The sequence below is a fragment of the Hippocampus zosterae genome, chromosome 9 (genome assembly GCF_025434085.1).
Source record: "Hippocampus zosterae strain Florida chromosome 9, ASM2543408v3, whole genome shotgun sequence".
Taxonomy (NCBI): domain Eukaryota; kingdom Metazoa; phylum Chordata; class Actinopteri; order Syngnathiformes; family Syngnathidae; genus Hippocampus; species Hippocampus zosterae.
In genome coordinates this window covers 15,892,153-15,906,168 of record NC_067459.1, presented here as the reverse complement: position 1 = coordinate 15,906,168, position 14,016 = coordinate 15,892,153, and the positions used below count along the sequence as shown (strand labels likewise).

Here is a 14,016-nt window from a genome sequence, read left to right as displayed (position 1 = left end):
ATTGCACTTTAGTTTACACATTTAAATGTTCAGATATTAAGATTTGAATGAGGCAAAGTAACATGCTTTTTCTCTCAAATATATTGTTATAATCATTTGTTTCAGACGTACTGTCATTATATTCTGTATAAACATTAATTTGGTGTTCAAAAAGTATTTTTTTTCCTTCCAAACTTGAGTCTTGAAAAAGAGGGGGTCGTCTTATAATCAGGACCGTCTTATATTTGGGCCAATACGGTTGATTGAGTTTTCAGCGAGGAATATGAAGACAGGATGAGTTCTTATCTGATCTTATACATCCGACTTGTTAAAAATTAAATTCAAAATTCACTCAAGAAACACCACTTTGGCGAATGTTGCCAACTCAAGCGCTGTTGTTAACGCAACAAGTGTGAATGTGAGTCTAATAAAACCGTGACCCGCGTTGTGTGATGACAGCCAGGTATAAATCCAGTTGGACCAGCCGGATACAATTAGTGCCAGGCTGAATCAAAGCTTACTTCTCAGGGGTACAAAGATGGTGTTTCGCTCGTTATTTTCATGTTTCCGGCACCAAAAAGAAATCCTTCGTCATGTTGGTGCTTACCACAGAGCTTTTCATCAGAGCCATCTGGGCAGTGTTCCGTGCCATCGCAAAGTTTTTCTGCAGGCAGGCAGATGGTGGAGTCATTGGCGCACACGTGGTGAGACAGTTTACACACCAGCGCCTCGCAGTTTTCTTCGTCCGAATTGTCCTCACAGTCACTGTCTCCGTCGCACATCCAGGCTTTGCTGATGCACCGCGCTGCAAAGAGATGACGATTGTCACTTGCGGAGCGAAGCGTCGCGAACGATTGATTCATCTGCAGCAACGTCAGACTCCTCACCAGAGTCCCTACACCCGAACTTGACTGCGGGGTCACACATGTGCGTGACACCCTCACAGTTCTTCTCGTCACTCAGGTCCATGCAGTCCGTATCCCCGTCACAGCGCCACCGCAGGGGAATGCAAAGGCCGTCCATACGACACTGGAACTCATCTGTGTGACAGCCACCGGGTGGACGAGTGGCTGCAGGGTAAAGGAGAGGTCGCTTGAGCGACAGTATCATCTCATTCAGACCAACAGCAGGCAGCTCAGACAAGCTGTTCTTTTTTTTTTTTAATCCAATACCAGATGGTCCTTGTATAATCATTAAAAGCATTGGACAATGTCTTATTTTGTTTATGTCTCTCCTCATAATAAAAGAGATAAGGTGGCATGTTTATATAAAACTGGTTTTCTGAAGACGCCAATTCGTTGTCAGTCGTGGTAGGCGTTTTCCATCTGGTACCGCTCAGATCCAAGGATCTGTTACATCTCTTGCCTAAAATGTAAATATACACTCTGGTGAGTACCAAACAGACTTAGCCAAGAGTCAGAGAAAAAAAACAAACAGAGGAGCAGCCTCCCCCCTCACAACTGTCCCATTGTTCCAAACACTTGGGTACAATAAATACAAATTTGGTTTGCCAGTATTTTAACGCCAGTGAAACACAATCCACGTGCGGAATGTGATGCACACCTAAGCCGTACGTGTGAATGGCAGCGCTTATCAGAGGAGTCCATTGGCATTCGTGGCAGGTTGCCGTGATGAATGCTGCTATGAAGTGCAGTCATTGCCCAAGGCTAAAGCTTGTGCTGTTATACATAAAACAAAACAAAAAAAAGGTGCCACTCTATCCAGGCAGCAAAAACCTAATTCAGACATCCCTTGAAGCAGCTTCTTTGTTCCGGGTCAGACTCGACTTTAGCTGTCAGTAAAATTGATTGAGAGGAGCCAGTTTTCTTGCTTTCATCAAACAAAACAAATCTAAACTAAACTACATATTAAAAATATATTGAACAATGCCTAATTAAGTAAATAAATAAAGTTATAGCTGAAACGTTTAACAAGAACCTCAAAAATTGTGTTTGTATTATATGAGACGCTAGCCCATAATATCAAAGAAGGTAAATGAATTTGATGGATGCATCACAACATTTCATAGCAATCCCCAGATATCTTGTAAATATTGCTCTTGGGGCACAGAAGTCAGAATATGGGTGACATAAATACAATCTGATTGGATGTGAATTTCCACTTTAGAACGAATAGGCAGGCTGAGAAATACAAGCAACTCATAAACCCCAAACAAAATTCACTTTTTGTTTTGATGAATAATTAATCTTCAAACCTATCAGCCTTCAAACCAATAAATGTTCATTGCAAACACAGTCATCATCAATAGCCTCCACCCCCCAAAGGTATCGCGTCGAAACAGTCTGACACACCCACCCTGATTCGTGCAGTTTGCGTGCGTTTCATCGCTGTAGTCCCCACAGTCGTTATCCCCGTCACAGGTCCAATAATCCGGGATGCATCGGCCACTGTTGCACTTGAACTGAGCACTCGAGCACGAGTGACTGCAGCCCGCTTCGTCACTGTTGTCCCCACAGTCATTATCTGAAAGGAAAAATTCACGATCACGGCACTTGTTACCCATGCAAGCGTTGCCCACGGCCTCCGTGGCAACCCTTCGTAAGAGAGGCATATTGAAATCTATATAGCGTTCACACAGTGGTATTTTTATGGAATAAACACGTACACACGGTAAACAGATGGCGTACAGCAAAATATGAATGATGAGAGCTTTAATAATGACAGAAACTGCATAGATCAGACCATGCGCCACCAGGGAATGTACTCGCCGTAGATACATTGAGCTTGGCAGGAGAGCACGATAAGCAGTTTATACCCAATAAAAAACCTGTCCTTTATCATGTTTATCGCGACAGAATCTAACTTGACAGGCGTGAGCGAATAGAAAATGAATCCCGCCGAGACGCTTCCTTTGATCACTTGACCTGTCATTCTAAAATATCCAATTAGACTTTCTCTATCTTTACCTGACTCAATAATGCGTTTGTTATTCGCCCAATCTAATTTAGCACTGGAGCTTTGTGCAGCAGCAGCGAGATTGGCATCAGCCTGTGGCCACGTTTAAAGCCAAGCAGCCTTTAAGTGTTTATTAGCCTGCCGGGCTAATCTAGGAGCTGGGCAAGCGTCTTGGCTGCTGTGGCGCATGTTGATCTATGCACTAACCGGCCAGGTTTGGACAATGCAATTCATCAGAGCCGTCATCACAATCCTTTTCTGAAAGACAGAACCAACGCAAGACACCACAAAGGGCGAATAGCACGGAACTCAACCACCAACAGATAGAAAAGACACAAATCTGTGGCGCGACACGAAGACGGACACATGGTAGGATGAGATAGGGAAAACGTGGAAAAAGGGGGGGGGGGAGGGGTAAAATCCGGAAATCGCACTCACCATTATCACAGCGCCAGTTAATGTTGATGCAGCGTCCATTGTTGCAGGTAAACTGGGTGAGGGGGAAACATGTGGGGTAGGCTACGTACACAAAAAGAGAGAAGATTATTTTGTAGATTGAAATGTGCAAAAATCAGGCTGTGAGAAAAGAGCCATGTTGACTGGGATTGTGTGTGCGCGCGCGTGCACGTGTGTCTTTTTGAAGGACACAAAACCTGCAAATTTATTGAACCTTTAAAGGGGATGCCAAGTCAAGAATGTTCTTTACAATAACATGTGCGGCCCGGTGTTCGACTGGTTAGCAAGTCCGTTTCATAGTGCAGAAGTGCAGGGTTTGATTCAGGCTCCGGCCTTCCTGTGTGGAGTTTGCATGCTCTTCGCGTGCCTGCGTGGGTTTTCTCCCGGTATTCCGGTTTCCTCCCACATTCCAAAAACATGCATGGCTGGCTGATTGAACATTGATGGATTAGAAAATGGATGGATGGACACCAACATGTTCTGAGCGCCACCACTAGACAAAAGACGGCAGTCTGATTACCGGTAATATTGTTTCAGGATGATGAATTTAAACAGAAGAATGCACGCGTTTTATCCATATCAGGGGCTGCAAATGCATCAGTGCCCATTCAAATTAAAGTATTGATTTTTCATTTTGAATCGCCATTGAATTGCCATTTGGCCACCCTTCCTCCTCAGCGACGCGGGACACTGCCATGTGTATGTGTGTCTTCACACAAATATTGCACCTGATTAATGCGTTGAGATAATCAGCAAAAAAGCTAACTTTACATGTATCCAGCGTGACGCCTCCGTTTTGTCTTTCACACGATCTTGGAAGCCAGCGGAATGTCTATGTTGCCTTTGACCCCCATCCTACATTGGTACATTGCATGCAGGGCAGTGAACTGCTAAAAACACGGCTCGGGTGGCCTGTGAGGAAGGGGTTTAGGTTGACCCACCACAAGAGGCGGGCTCATCGGACCGATCGCCACAGTCGTCATCCAGGTCGCACGTCCAGGAAATGGGGATACAGCGCCCACTGGCACACGAGTACTGATTGGGTGGGCACGTACGAGCTGAAAGGCACCGCATGATCACAAACAAGAAGGGTGAACGTGATTCCATCCGGTTCCGGTTCATCTGGCTACCTGAACAGGTGGTGTTGGATTCATCCTCATCGTTGCCACAGTCATTGTCGCCGTCACACAACCAGCGCAGGGGGATGCAGCGGTTGTTCTGGCACTTAAACCTATCGGTGGGGCAAGTGTGCTGGTCTGGATAAGAGGGGGGAGAAAAAAAAGGTGAGAAGTGGATTGAAATGACATGCAAATGACTTTGTAATAAGTCAGCCGTTGGTTATTTTGTCGTTTTGTTTCATTTGGAGGAGTTGACACAAGCAGGAAGGTCCACATTAACTTGAATCAATGTGATCATTTGGAGGGCATGTCCCTCAGCGACAGCAAGAGATGGGCTTGAGGTGGATGTGCCTGTGTGGGCATGCGTGCGAACTCACGACACAGTTCGGGGGCCTCGTCACTGTTGTCCAGGCAGTCGTTGTCGCCATCACACTTCCAGCGCTCCTGGATGCAGCGATTATTCTTACAGGCAAACTCTCCGGCCTGGCACTGAGGAGGCGGCACGTAAGATGGGTTGGCTAGGGGGTGAGAAGAAGAGGCAAAATCATAACATGGCGGGAAAGCAAAATACATAAATAAATAAATAATGTAGAGGCAAAAACTGGCAATTACAGAGTTATACACAATGGGGAGCATTTTGTGGTATGTTCTCTAGCGGCATTTAAAGAGACTTCAGACATTTTTGGGTGTTTTTTTGTTTTGTAGATTTTGTAATGTCAGTTTTTGGTTTTGTGTAGAATAGTTGTGTTTTCTTTTTTCTTTTTGATTGGATGGATTTTATTATTTTGTCTTATTGTGGTATGTTCGTCATAAGCAGATTTGAAATGAAAAATAGCCTACACTAAATAACCACATCTTTACAAACAACTTCATGTTTATTATTGTGACTAGTTTTCAGCATTATTGAACGGCATCGAATTGCACTGTGAGGTGATTTCAACAGTTAGCTTATGGCACACTGATTAAAATTAAAAAATACATTTGAGAGGCTAACTCGTACGATAGAATGCAAACTACTGATTTTAACTTGATGGGTGGCAAAAGGAGGAAGTCATTAAGTCTGAAATAGATTTGGATAAAGGTGCCAAATTGCCGATGGAGGAATTTATTCTCACTCTGGGCAGCATCGCGGTTTACCGGTTCATTGAGGCAATTAGGGCATAGACCCGACCGGCACACAATTTCAATGTCCAATACTGCCAAATACAGGGCTGGAAAAGAACTATATTGCTTGGTGAGCCATGATTTGTGATCTGATAAAAAAGGACAATGTTAATTTGTCTTGCCAGAGGTGTGAGGCATTCTAGCTGTCCTTTTAAAAGGCAACGTATCTAATACAGTGCGCTGTGTGTGTGTGTCGCAGTGGACCTCATTCAATTCTATGGATCTACCATACAGTACATGATGGCTTGCGAGTATACAATGCCGGTGCTCGTATTACTGAAATCACTAATCTGCTCCAGAATTTAGGTACTGTCTAAAGCAAAGGCACAAGCTTGATACTTGCCTTTGCAGCTGGTGTTGTCAGTGGGGTCGAGTATTTGGTCCTCTGCGCAGGCACACTGCCTGCCCCCTGGTATGGCCAAGCACAAGCTGGTGCAGCCTCCGTTGTGCACACGGCATGCATTAGAACCTGGAGATAAAGAATGTGAAGGGGCATGAACACAAAGGCTGAGACCAGAGACAACCGACACAAGTAGCGGCTTGTATGCCAGACGGTCTACCTTGCTGTTGCTGAGCGTCGTACATGCGTATTTCGAAAATAGGCGGCCGCTCATTGCGCAGCAGGGTAGCAGTGCTAGTGGTGGTGTCCAACTTGTAAATGCTTCCACTCCGATACTCGTTCCAGAACAAAAAGTGTTTATAGTGGCAAAGGCCAAAGGCGTGGTTCAGCTCCTGGCCCTCGTACACCGTCTATCCATGCGAGGAAAAATGGAGGAAAAGGATCAAATGTGACAACAATGACCTTTCCTCTAATTTCTGCCTGCTCCCATCGAATGACGCTAGAAATCTTGGCACAACATGCCACGATGAATATATGCTACTGCTTTGAGGTTATTTCCTTAAAAGCTACTCACAAACAAAACGCGTCAGTGCTAAAGCTAAGCTATGCTAGGCTAAAGCGCTCCAATCGTGGCCGGATTCTGACCTTGCGTTCTGTGGTGTTGAGGTAGACCATCTCGATGCGGTCGTAGTAAGCGTCCACCCAGTAAAGGATGCCCTGTGGGACGTCAAGGCTCAGGCCGTTAGGCCACAGCACCGTTTTGCTCGTGAGGAAAACATTCCTGTTGGAGCCGTCCATCCAAGCATGTTCAATTTTTCCTCGCTTGCTCTCCTTGGGATCCTCTTCCCAGTCGGTCCAATACATCCACCTTTAGAAGACCGAGGAAGACAGGTGCACGTTTGTTGACATGAATATAATCTATGACTCTATCAAGCTGCATTGAAAGTACAACACACTCTGAATTTTTGTTTTCTAAATAGCTGCCCTATATACTGTAAAAAGTACCGGCATATGTCGTTTCAAAAGGTTTGGTGATCCCCGATATTGATGGTTGGAAAAAAAATATCGTCCACAGTTTAGAGAAATAACAGTTCATACTCCATTGGGAAGACCAGATTTTGCACCGTATCGATTCTATTTTATTCTTGCAACAGAAATACAGCCCAAGATGGCCTTTCATGGACCTTGCATTGCACAGTCATGCTAGAATAGAAAATATCCTTCCCCAACTGGCTCCCAAAGTGTGCTGAACAATCAAAATTCAAGGCGAACATAAAACTGTAAGCGAACCTTGAGCGAGTAATTGCTGAAAAGGTCTGTCTCAATTCTTTTGCTCAACCAATGTATTTCCTTCCCCATCTGTCTTAATTTCCATTTCTCCTGTAGGTGTCTCTTCTTGCAGCCTTTTCTCCCGGAGTCTGATGGATTTCGGGCATTAGTGCAGGCTAGTGCCTTTCCCTTGGGTAGCGCTGTCAACACACATCACGGCAGCAAACCACTGTGTGTGTGTGTGTGTGTATATGTGTGTGTGTGTGTCAGTGTGTGCATTTTTGAGCATGTATTTCGCAAGACAGAGCCCCGGGAGGTCATGGTAATAAGACTCATCCATACACAGTCAGATTATGCTCGGTACGACAGCGTGACAGACAGATCCGCCTGGTTACTAAGCCATTGAAGACAGATGAAGTCGATATAAAAATACCACTGTCCAAAATATTTGTGGTTATATTAAAAAAAAGAAAGAAAAAAACGGTTGTGCAACTGTGCTCCCCATTAGAATAGGGAATGTGGCTGAAGGTTGTATGCTCTAGTAGGTTTTTGTTGTGACATCTTACAGCACAAGCCATGATCAGCAGAGAGCTTTAAAACCTCGGAGGATCCCATAGTTTCAAGGTATCAGTCAGGAGTAGGGTACAAAAAGAATTTCCAATTCAATACACCTTACAGTGAGGACATCTCATCAAGTGGAGAAAATATGGCACAAATAGGGACATGACCAAGAACTGGATACGCCTCCAAAATTGATGAAAAGATGACAACAAAACTGGCAACAGATGTGCAACCCGGAATTAGTTTTCCATATTATTAATATTGGGTGCACATTTTTTTTTGGAACACGATGTTCAAATTTCTCAATAAGTAAGTCAGAAAGCAAAAATCAGGTAGATGTCTATGTGTCTGTAGACATGTACAGCGCTAACTCACATTGACCTCAGCCGTGGTGGAGGTCTGCGTTTGTAGTTATTATTAGGGATTAGGGAAGATGATTGAAAGAGAGCAGACGAAATGAGAGAATGGCCCATCATTATGTCAAGTCAAGATGGCGCCCGAGTAGGCAGCCGTCAGCAAGTGCTCTCATGAGCCTTGCTTTTTTTGTTGTTCTTGTGTTTCTTTTGTCACTTTGTGTTTGTTGTTACGTCGTGTGGACTTGATGTGGACCTTTTTCAGCATTTTTTGGCCACGACATTCATCAAGGAGGAGACACTGTGCTTGGTGGTTGCGCCTTCTCGGCAGCATGGATATACCAGCACTGTTTTTGACTGGGAGGAATGTTGGCGCCATTTGACTGTCGTTGCTGGACAGTCCCGGGGCGCTTGTGTCTTGCGCCTGTAATGGGCAGCATTTTTCACAGCCCCGCTTTGTTCAGCGGAGAGATCGGTGCTGTTGAACGGTCTGCGGCTGGATGGATGGAGGTCTTGAGGAGCCGACGATGAGAAGAAAGGAGCGTTGGCGCGGAGTGCCGATGCGGATTTGGAGCTGGGAGTCGCGGCTTGGAGTTTGAAGCGGATTATGTGGGACAGGAGAAGTGAACTCATCTCTTTTCGTCAATGGACGCTACAGCTTCGTGTTTGCTTTCAAAACTTTGCTTGTAGCAGACGTGTGCACATTTTTCAGCATGATGTCTCTGATCCACTAGTGAAAGGACACTTTGATCCTCTCCTCTTTCATCTATAACTGCTTCAGACAACAAAGTGTATGCAGAAAAGTGGTGAAGATTGCACGACTGTCTCTGTCCTATGTGTTGTCTTGTTATTTTTTGTTATTTTGACTTCAAAATGGCGCCGCGAGAGTGGCTGCCTTTCCAGCAGCTCCTATTTTTTTGTTGTTCTACTTCTTCCTTTCATAACTTTGCTGCTGTGAATCTGGAATTTCTCCATTGCGAGACTAATAAAGGTTTTCTTAATCATGATCACACAAAGCCCTTTCCGTAACCACAAATAAGTACGTGTAAACAACAGCATTGATAGCGGAGCTGCTAAAAGTCCTATCATTTGTCTACACTTTGTAATTCCCAAACTTTGCGGCAGGGCTTTTTGCCAATGAAGCAATGACGTTTTGTGCCTGGCATATTTCAACATACACACAAGATAGACACATGGGGAATATGACATCATTGCTCAACAGTCTGAGCTAACAGTGTAAGCAGACACTGTCGTAAATTGATTGCCCGAACCTCATTCCTTCTAAATATTAAAAAAAAAAAATCAAATCTGAGGTCACAGATTATGTCAATAGGGGGAGTGCTTCAGGAAGTGTATGTGTGTGTGTGTGTGTGTGTGGTTATTATAGAACTGCAAAAACGAACACAAGCTAATGCCATTGTGCCAAAGACCTTGAGCTTGATCTTAAATTGAAATCATTTGGAATGACCCCCCCCCCATCCTGCTTCCATTTCACTTACCCATGGAGAGGGTCCACCACGATCGCACGAGGGTGAGTCATTTTATCTTCAATGAGAGTCTTGCGGGTTTGGGAGGCTTTCTCCAGCCGAGCAACGCTGATGGTTTTTTTGGGGCCGTCATCTGTCCAGTATAAATTGTTTGCCATCCAGTCCACAGCGATGCCCTCCACCGTGTGAATCCCTGCGGGGGTTGGAGGGGAAATCAGTCTCCTGTGCTGATTGTGGGAATAATCTTTTTCCCCGAGGTGTCATAACCCACCTTCTTTCAGAATGGTGTCTCTCTCAGTCCCATCGATCTTCTGCCGTCCGATGATATAGCTGGTGGCATCGGCAAAGTAAATGAACTCGCTCTCTGCATGAAAATCCAGAGCTCTGGGCTTCATCAGATTCTCGATAGGGATCATGTATTCATCTGGAACCTTGGCATTCATGTCCATGCCCCTGATGACCCCCGGGCGACCTTTACCGTAGACGAGGAAGAGCTCATGCTCCGGCTCTGATGCAAAACAAGGAGGTGGAAATCATTTTCAAACATACACTTGTTAGAACAAATGAGCAAATTATATGCTAATTCAGGTCATTTTTATTTTCATTTTTTTAAGAATAATAAATGAATCGAAAGTGGTCCTCAATTGAGTCTCTTCATAAAGCTTTATGTTGTGTTAAAGACATTTTCATAGGCAGTCTGACTTCACTAAGGAAATAAAAAGGTACATTCGTGTGAATATACTTTGACAGAATTGTTATAAAAATCATAGACAGGTGGGAGGCTGGGTAGTAGTTACAGGAATGACAGTGTCGGTAGAGACTGCCCCAGTGACCATCAGTTCTTTCTAAGCTTCTTAGTGGTCTACATCTCTGAAGAGACCTTTGTTCAGTGAGGACAATTGAATGAAAACCAGCTGCCTCCAACATGTTGAGAGGAATAACCTTCAAAATCCATTGACTTGCTTGTTCTGTATTGGTCAATAATCCCTAAAAATGTGAGGATTTGAGGAAAATACCTCGAACTTGACCTTTGTTACCTCATGCACACTGAGTAAGTCCTTGCAAATTTTGCAGTGTTTTAGTTAAACCATGAAGGGAAAAAAACTCTGCTCAGACTGTGCTGTATATATTTGATGCACACCACATAGAGAAACAAATCCTACACAAGAGACATCTGACTAAAAAGGGGGACACAAATAGAGCTGTACCATTTGAGGGGCTTGGGTCGCTGCCTTGCTCAGAGGCACATTGACAGCAGTCCTGAACAGGGTGATTGTTTTGAATTTTTCATTATAGGTAGTTTTTATTTCATTTTGACTTTTGTTGTCTAGATTTGTTTTTTTAAGAGTTCTTTTTATTTTTATTTTTTAGTTTGTTTTTTTCAAAAATGCTTTGTTTAATTAGGTTTTCATTAGTTTTAGTATTGGTTTATATTATTTAATTTTTTGTAGTATTTGCCAAGTGCAAGATAAAAAAAATAGTAACACAGTAATATGTAATTAAGTAAACTGCAATTCTCTGTTTGCTCTTCCTTCTTTACAGACATACAGCAAATAAATACATTCATACAGTACCATTTAGTCTTATGTAAGATATTAATTGACAAAAAATGAAAACAAAGGACATTTTTGGTACGATTATGGTTAGTTTTATAAATGTAAGCCGTAGTTTCATTTAGTTCAGTTGTTTTTGTTTTCTCTAACCATTCGCGATTTTTAATTTAATTTTGTTGCCGGAATGTTTTTTCAATGTTTCAACTCAATTCAAGTCAACAGTATTTATAGAGCACTTTCAAACAGCCATTGCTGCACACAAAGTGCTGTGCATGGAGCAATTTAACATATACAACAAACAGAAAAACAAAGTTAGTTTTAGTTCCTGTAACTATATTAACCTTAGGCCAGAAGCAGACTAGCATCTCTGGGAAAACTACCGGTAGTTGCCATTTTACTTTTTCCTCCAATCGGACCATTACCGTGGTTATCAAAAATCAAGTCCTAACAGATCAGAGCTATTGTAATTCTCAAAATCTCTCCTGTTGTGTTCTGTGAGACATCGATAATAGTATTCCCTTCCTTCACATACATTCAACTTATCGTTTAATGACGGCACTTACTTTTGCAAGACTTGCCATCGCTTCCCAGGCTGAATCCGGAGCGACACCGGCACGTGCGGGTCTTGTGTCCATTGCCCAGCAGACATATGTCTGAGCAACCTCCCGCTTTTCCAAACTGGTCCACCTCACACGCGTGACTTCGGACTGCACAGGATTGAAGACATGTCAGACGAAGCCAATGTGCTGGCAAACATTGCACGTGACGAAAAGTGGTGCGTACCAGGTGGTTGGCGCCTCTGATGATAGACATGCAGCGCGCCTCCTTTGTCCACCCGCGTCACCACTTGGTAGTCTGGGCTGTTGAATCGATTGATCCGTATCACGCTGGTCTTGGGTTGCATGTTGGCATTGTCCGAGTTGGTGGCATAGAGGTAGTTTTCAAACACAGTCAGACCGTACAGATGCTCGATCTTGGACAAGAAATAAAGACAGAATGTGTTTCTTATTATTTTCCTTGCATTTAAACACCACATAAAATTTTACTTCACCACCTCTCACCAGGTGGGAACTCAAAGTTATGTCGATGATGAATGTTTAAACAGATTCTGCATAACTTTGCTGCTAGTTTAATGCTAACACATCGTACGAAACGCCGCAGGTGGGCTTGTGAATTCAGGACACATCTATGTGGTGGTCTTAAAACACTTCGAGGGCTGGGTATTTGAACATAAATGGTGCAGCAACACACATAGGTGGACAAGTTACAAACTCATCAGAATATAGCAACTCACGAGCATATACTGTATTCTTTGTTCAGTGGGGAAAACAGCGAGTATTACTGCAGATTATTATTAAACTTGTATCTCAAGACACCATTGTAGGTCAATCGCCACAGCTAGGAAAGATATTGATATGGTAACGGAAAAATACTTTGATCAGCATTACAGGGATGAAACTGTTTATGCTTTATAGGTAAATCGTAGTAGAGATTCAGACTGTTAAGTGTCTTTTAAAATTTTAATTATCGTCTTACACGTGAAATTTCTCTGTGTGGGTAGTAGTTATTTATGTTTTTGCTTCTCGCATCCTGTGCGGACGGTAAACCAAACAAACGGAGAAAGAAAACGTGAAACAAAGATAAGATCACATAACATGTGGCTAGGCCAAGTCGGAGAAGATGTCAGATGCACATACTGTACTAAGTTGGCGTGCGACACAACGAAAAGCAGCCCAGATGTTTTTTTTCTCAGTTAGTCTGGATTTCTGAGCTCACTGCAATTGTTTCTCCTTGTGGTCAAAATAGAGCTTTATGCATCAATACGAGCATTTGGAGGATCCTGCGTCAAGAAGTCTTTGGACTCCGGAGAAACCAGAAACTACTCATCATTGTCTTTTTCACTGCCACGTTCTTGCATAATGCATTTGTCTGACAGAATTAATACGCCTTTATTAGATCCCATTTTGCTTTCTGAGTCATAGGAAAATTATTTAACAGCATCGATTTCTTGAAATGTCCAGTGTTTTCCTTTTCAAAGGCATTGGAATAGTTGCCTCTTTTCATCAGCGGCAACATCCTTCGTGTGACTTGCTTAATGATGTGGAACAAGCTCTTTTAATAATTGTCCTTCATTTCGGCTCATCTGACAAACTAATTTTCAAACCTGTCTGACATTCAGACCAGTGATCCAAACAGACAGGAGACACAGCGTGGCAAAACTTTTCAAGACAAATCCATCTATCCATATAAAATTCTGCTTTTCGTTATTAGGGTTGAGGATGTCCAATAGTTGATCTCCAGCTGACAAGAGGCAGGTTGCACCCTGGTCTGGATCCCAGCCATTCACAAGGAAAGACAAAATGTTTATTCAAGTAAGGATGCTCACAATGCTGAGTATAACCACAACACCTTACTAAATTACTGCCGTAGGTGAGGATGTCGTAAAACTCCACACCGAGCTATATTAATGAACAACTGTAATAGCCAAGAAAATAAGAAATCCAATTAAAAGTGAGTAAACCTCTATTAATGAATCAGGTGCAGTCTTCTTTTTTTTTCCTCACATGAAGTCATAATCATGAAATTGCTTTTCGGTGGCTTGCAGTGAAATTCATCAAGCACAATATTGGATATACCTGCACAACTTCAGAACCAATACAAAAGACTGAGCACAATTCTCTCTCGATGAAAACAACATTGCTCATATTTTGGGCGGCACTGTCAGAGGAAAGAATTTGTTTGTTGCTGTTTTGTTATGCACAGTACATCTGCACTTCATTAACACCGAGAGCACATTTGAATAATTAGTGACTTTATTTA

General features: G+C 43.1%; 1 protein-coding gene across 2 annotated transcripts in view; it reads right to left on the bottom strand.

Moving 5' to 3' along the window:
• LOC127607656 (low-density lipoprotein receptor-related protein 1-like) overlaps nt 1–14,016 on the bottom strand; it is a 99,340-nt gene that overhangs the window by 38,149 nt on the left and 47,175 nt on the right. For both annotated transcript variants that reach the window (XM_052076154.1, XM_052076155.1), the window contains exons 9-22: nt 11,980–12,169; nt 11,760–11,903; nt 9,915–10,151; nt 9,656–9,836; nt 6,619–6,841; nt 6,194–6,383; nt 5,977–6,102; nt 4,847–4,987; nt 4,482–4,607; nt 4,293–4,409; nt 3,334–3,414; nt 2,296–2,463; nt 867–1,049; nt 587–784 (exon numbers count right to left, since the gene is read on the bottom strand). In XM_052076154.1, the coding sequence (XP_051932114.1) occupies nt 587–784; nt 867–1,049; nt 2,296–2,463; nt 3,334–3,414; nt 4,293–4,409; nt 4,482–4,607; nt 4,847–4,987; nt 5,977–6,102; nt 6,194–6,383; nt 6,619–6,841; nt 9,656–9,836; nt 9,915–10,151; nt 11,760–11,903; nt 11,980–12,169 (2,305 nt within the window). The remainder of the gene's footprint in view (nt 1–586; nt 785–866; nt 1,050–2,295; nt 2,464–3,333; nt 3,415–4,292; nt 4,410–4,481; nt 4,608–4,846; nt 4,988–5,976; nt 6,103–6,193; nt 6,384–6,618; nt 6,842–9,655; nt 9,837–9,914; nt 10,152–11,759; nt 11,904–11,979; nt 12,170–14,016) is intronic.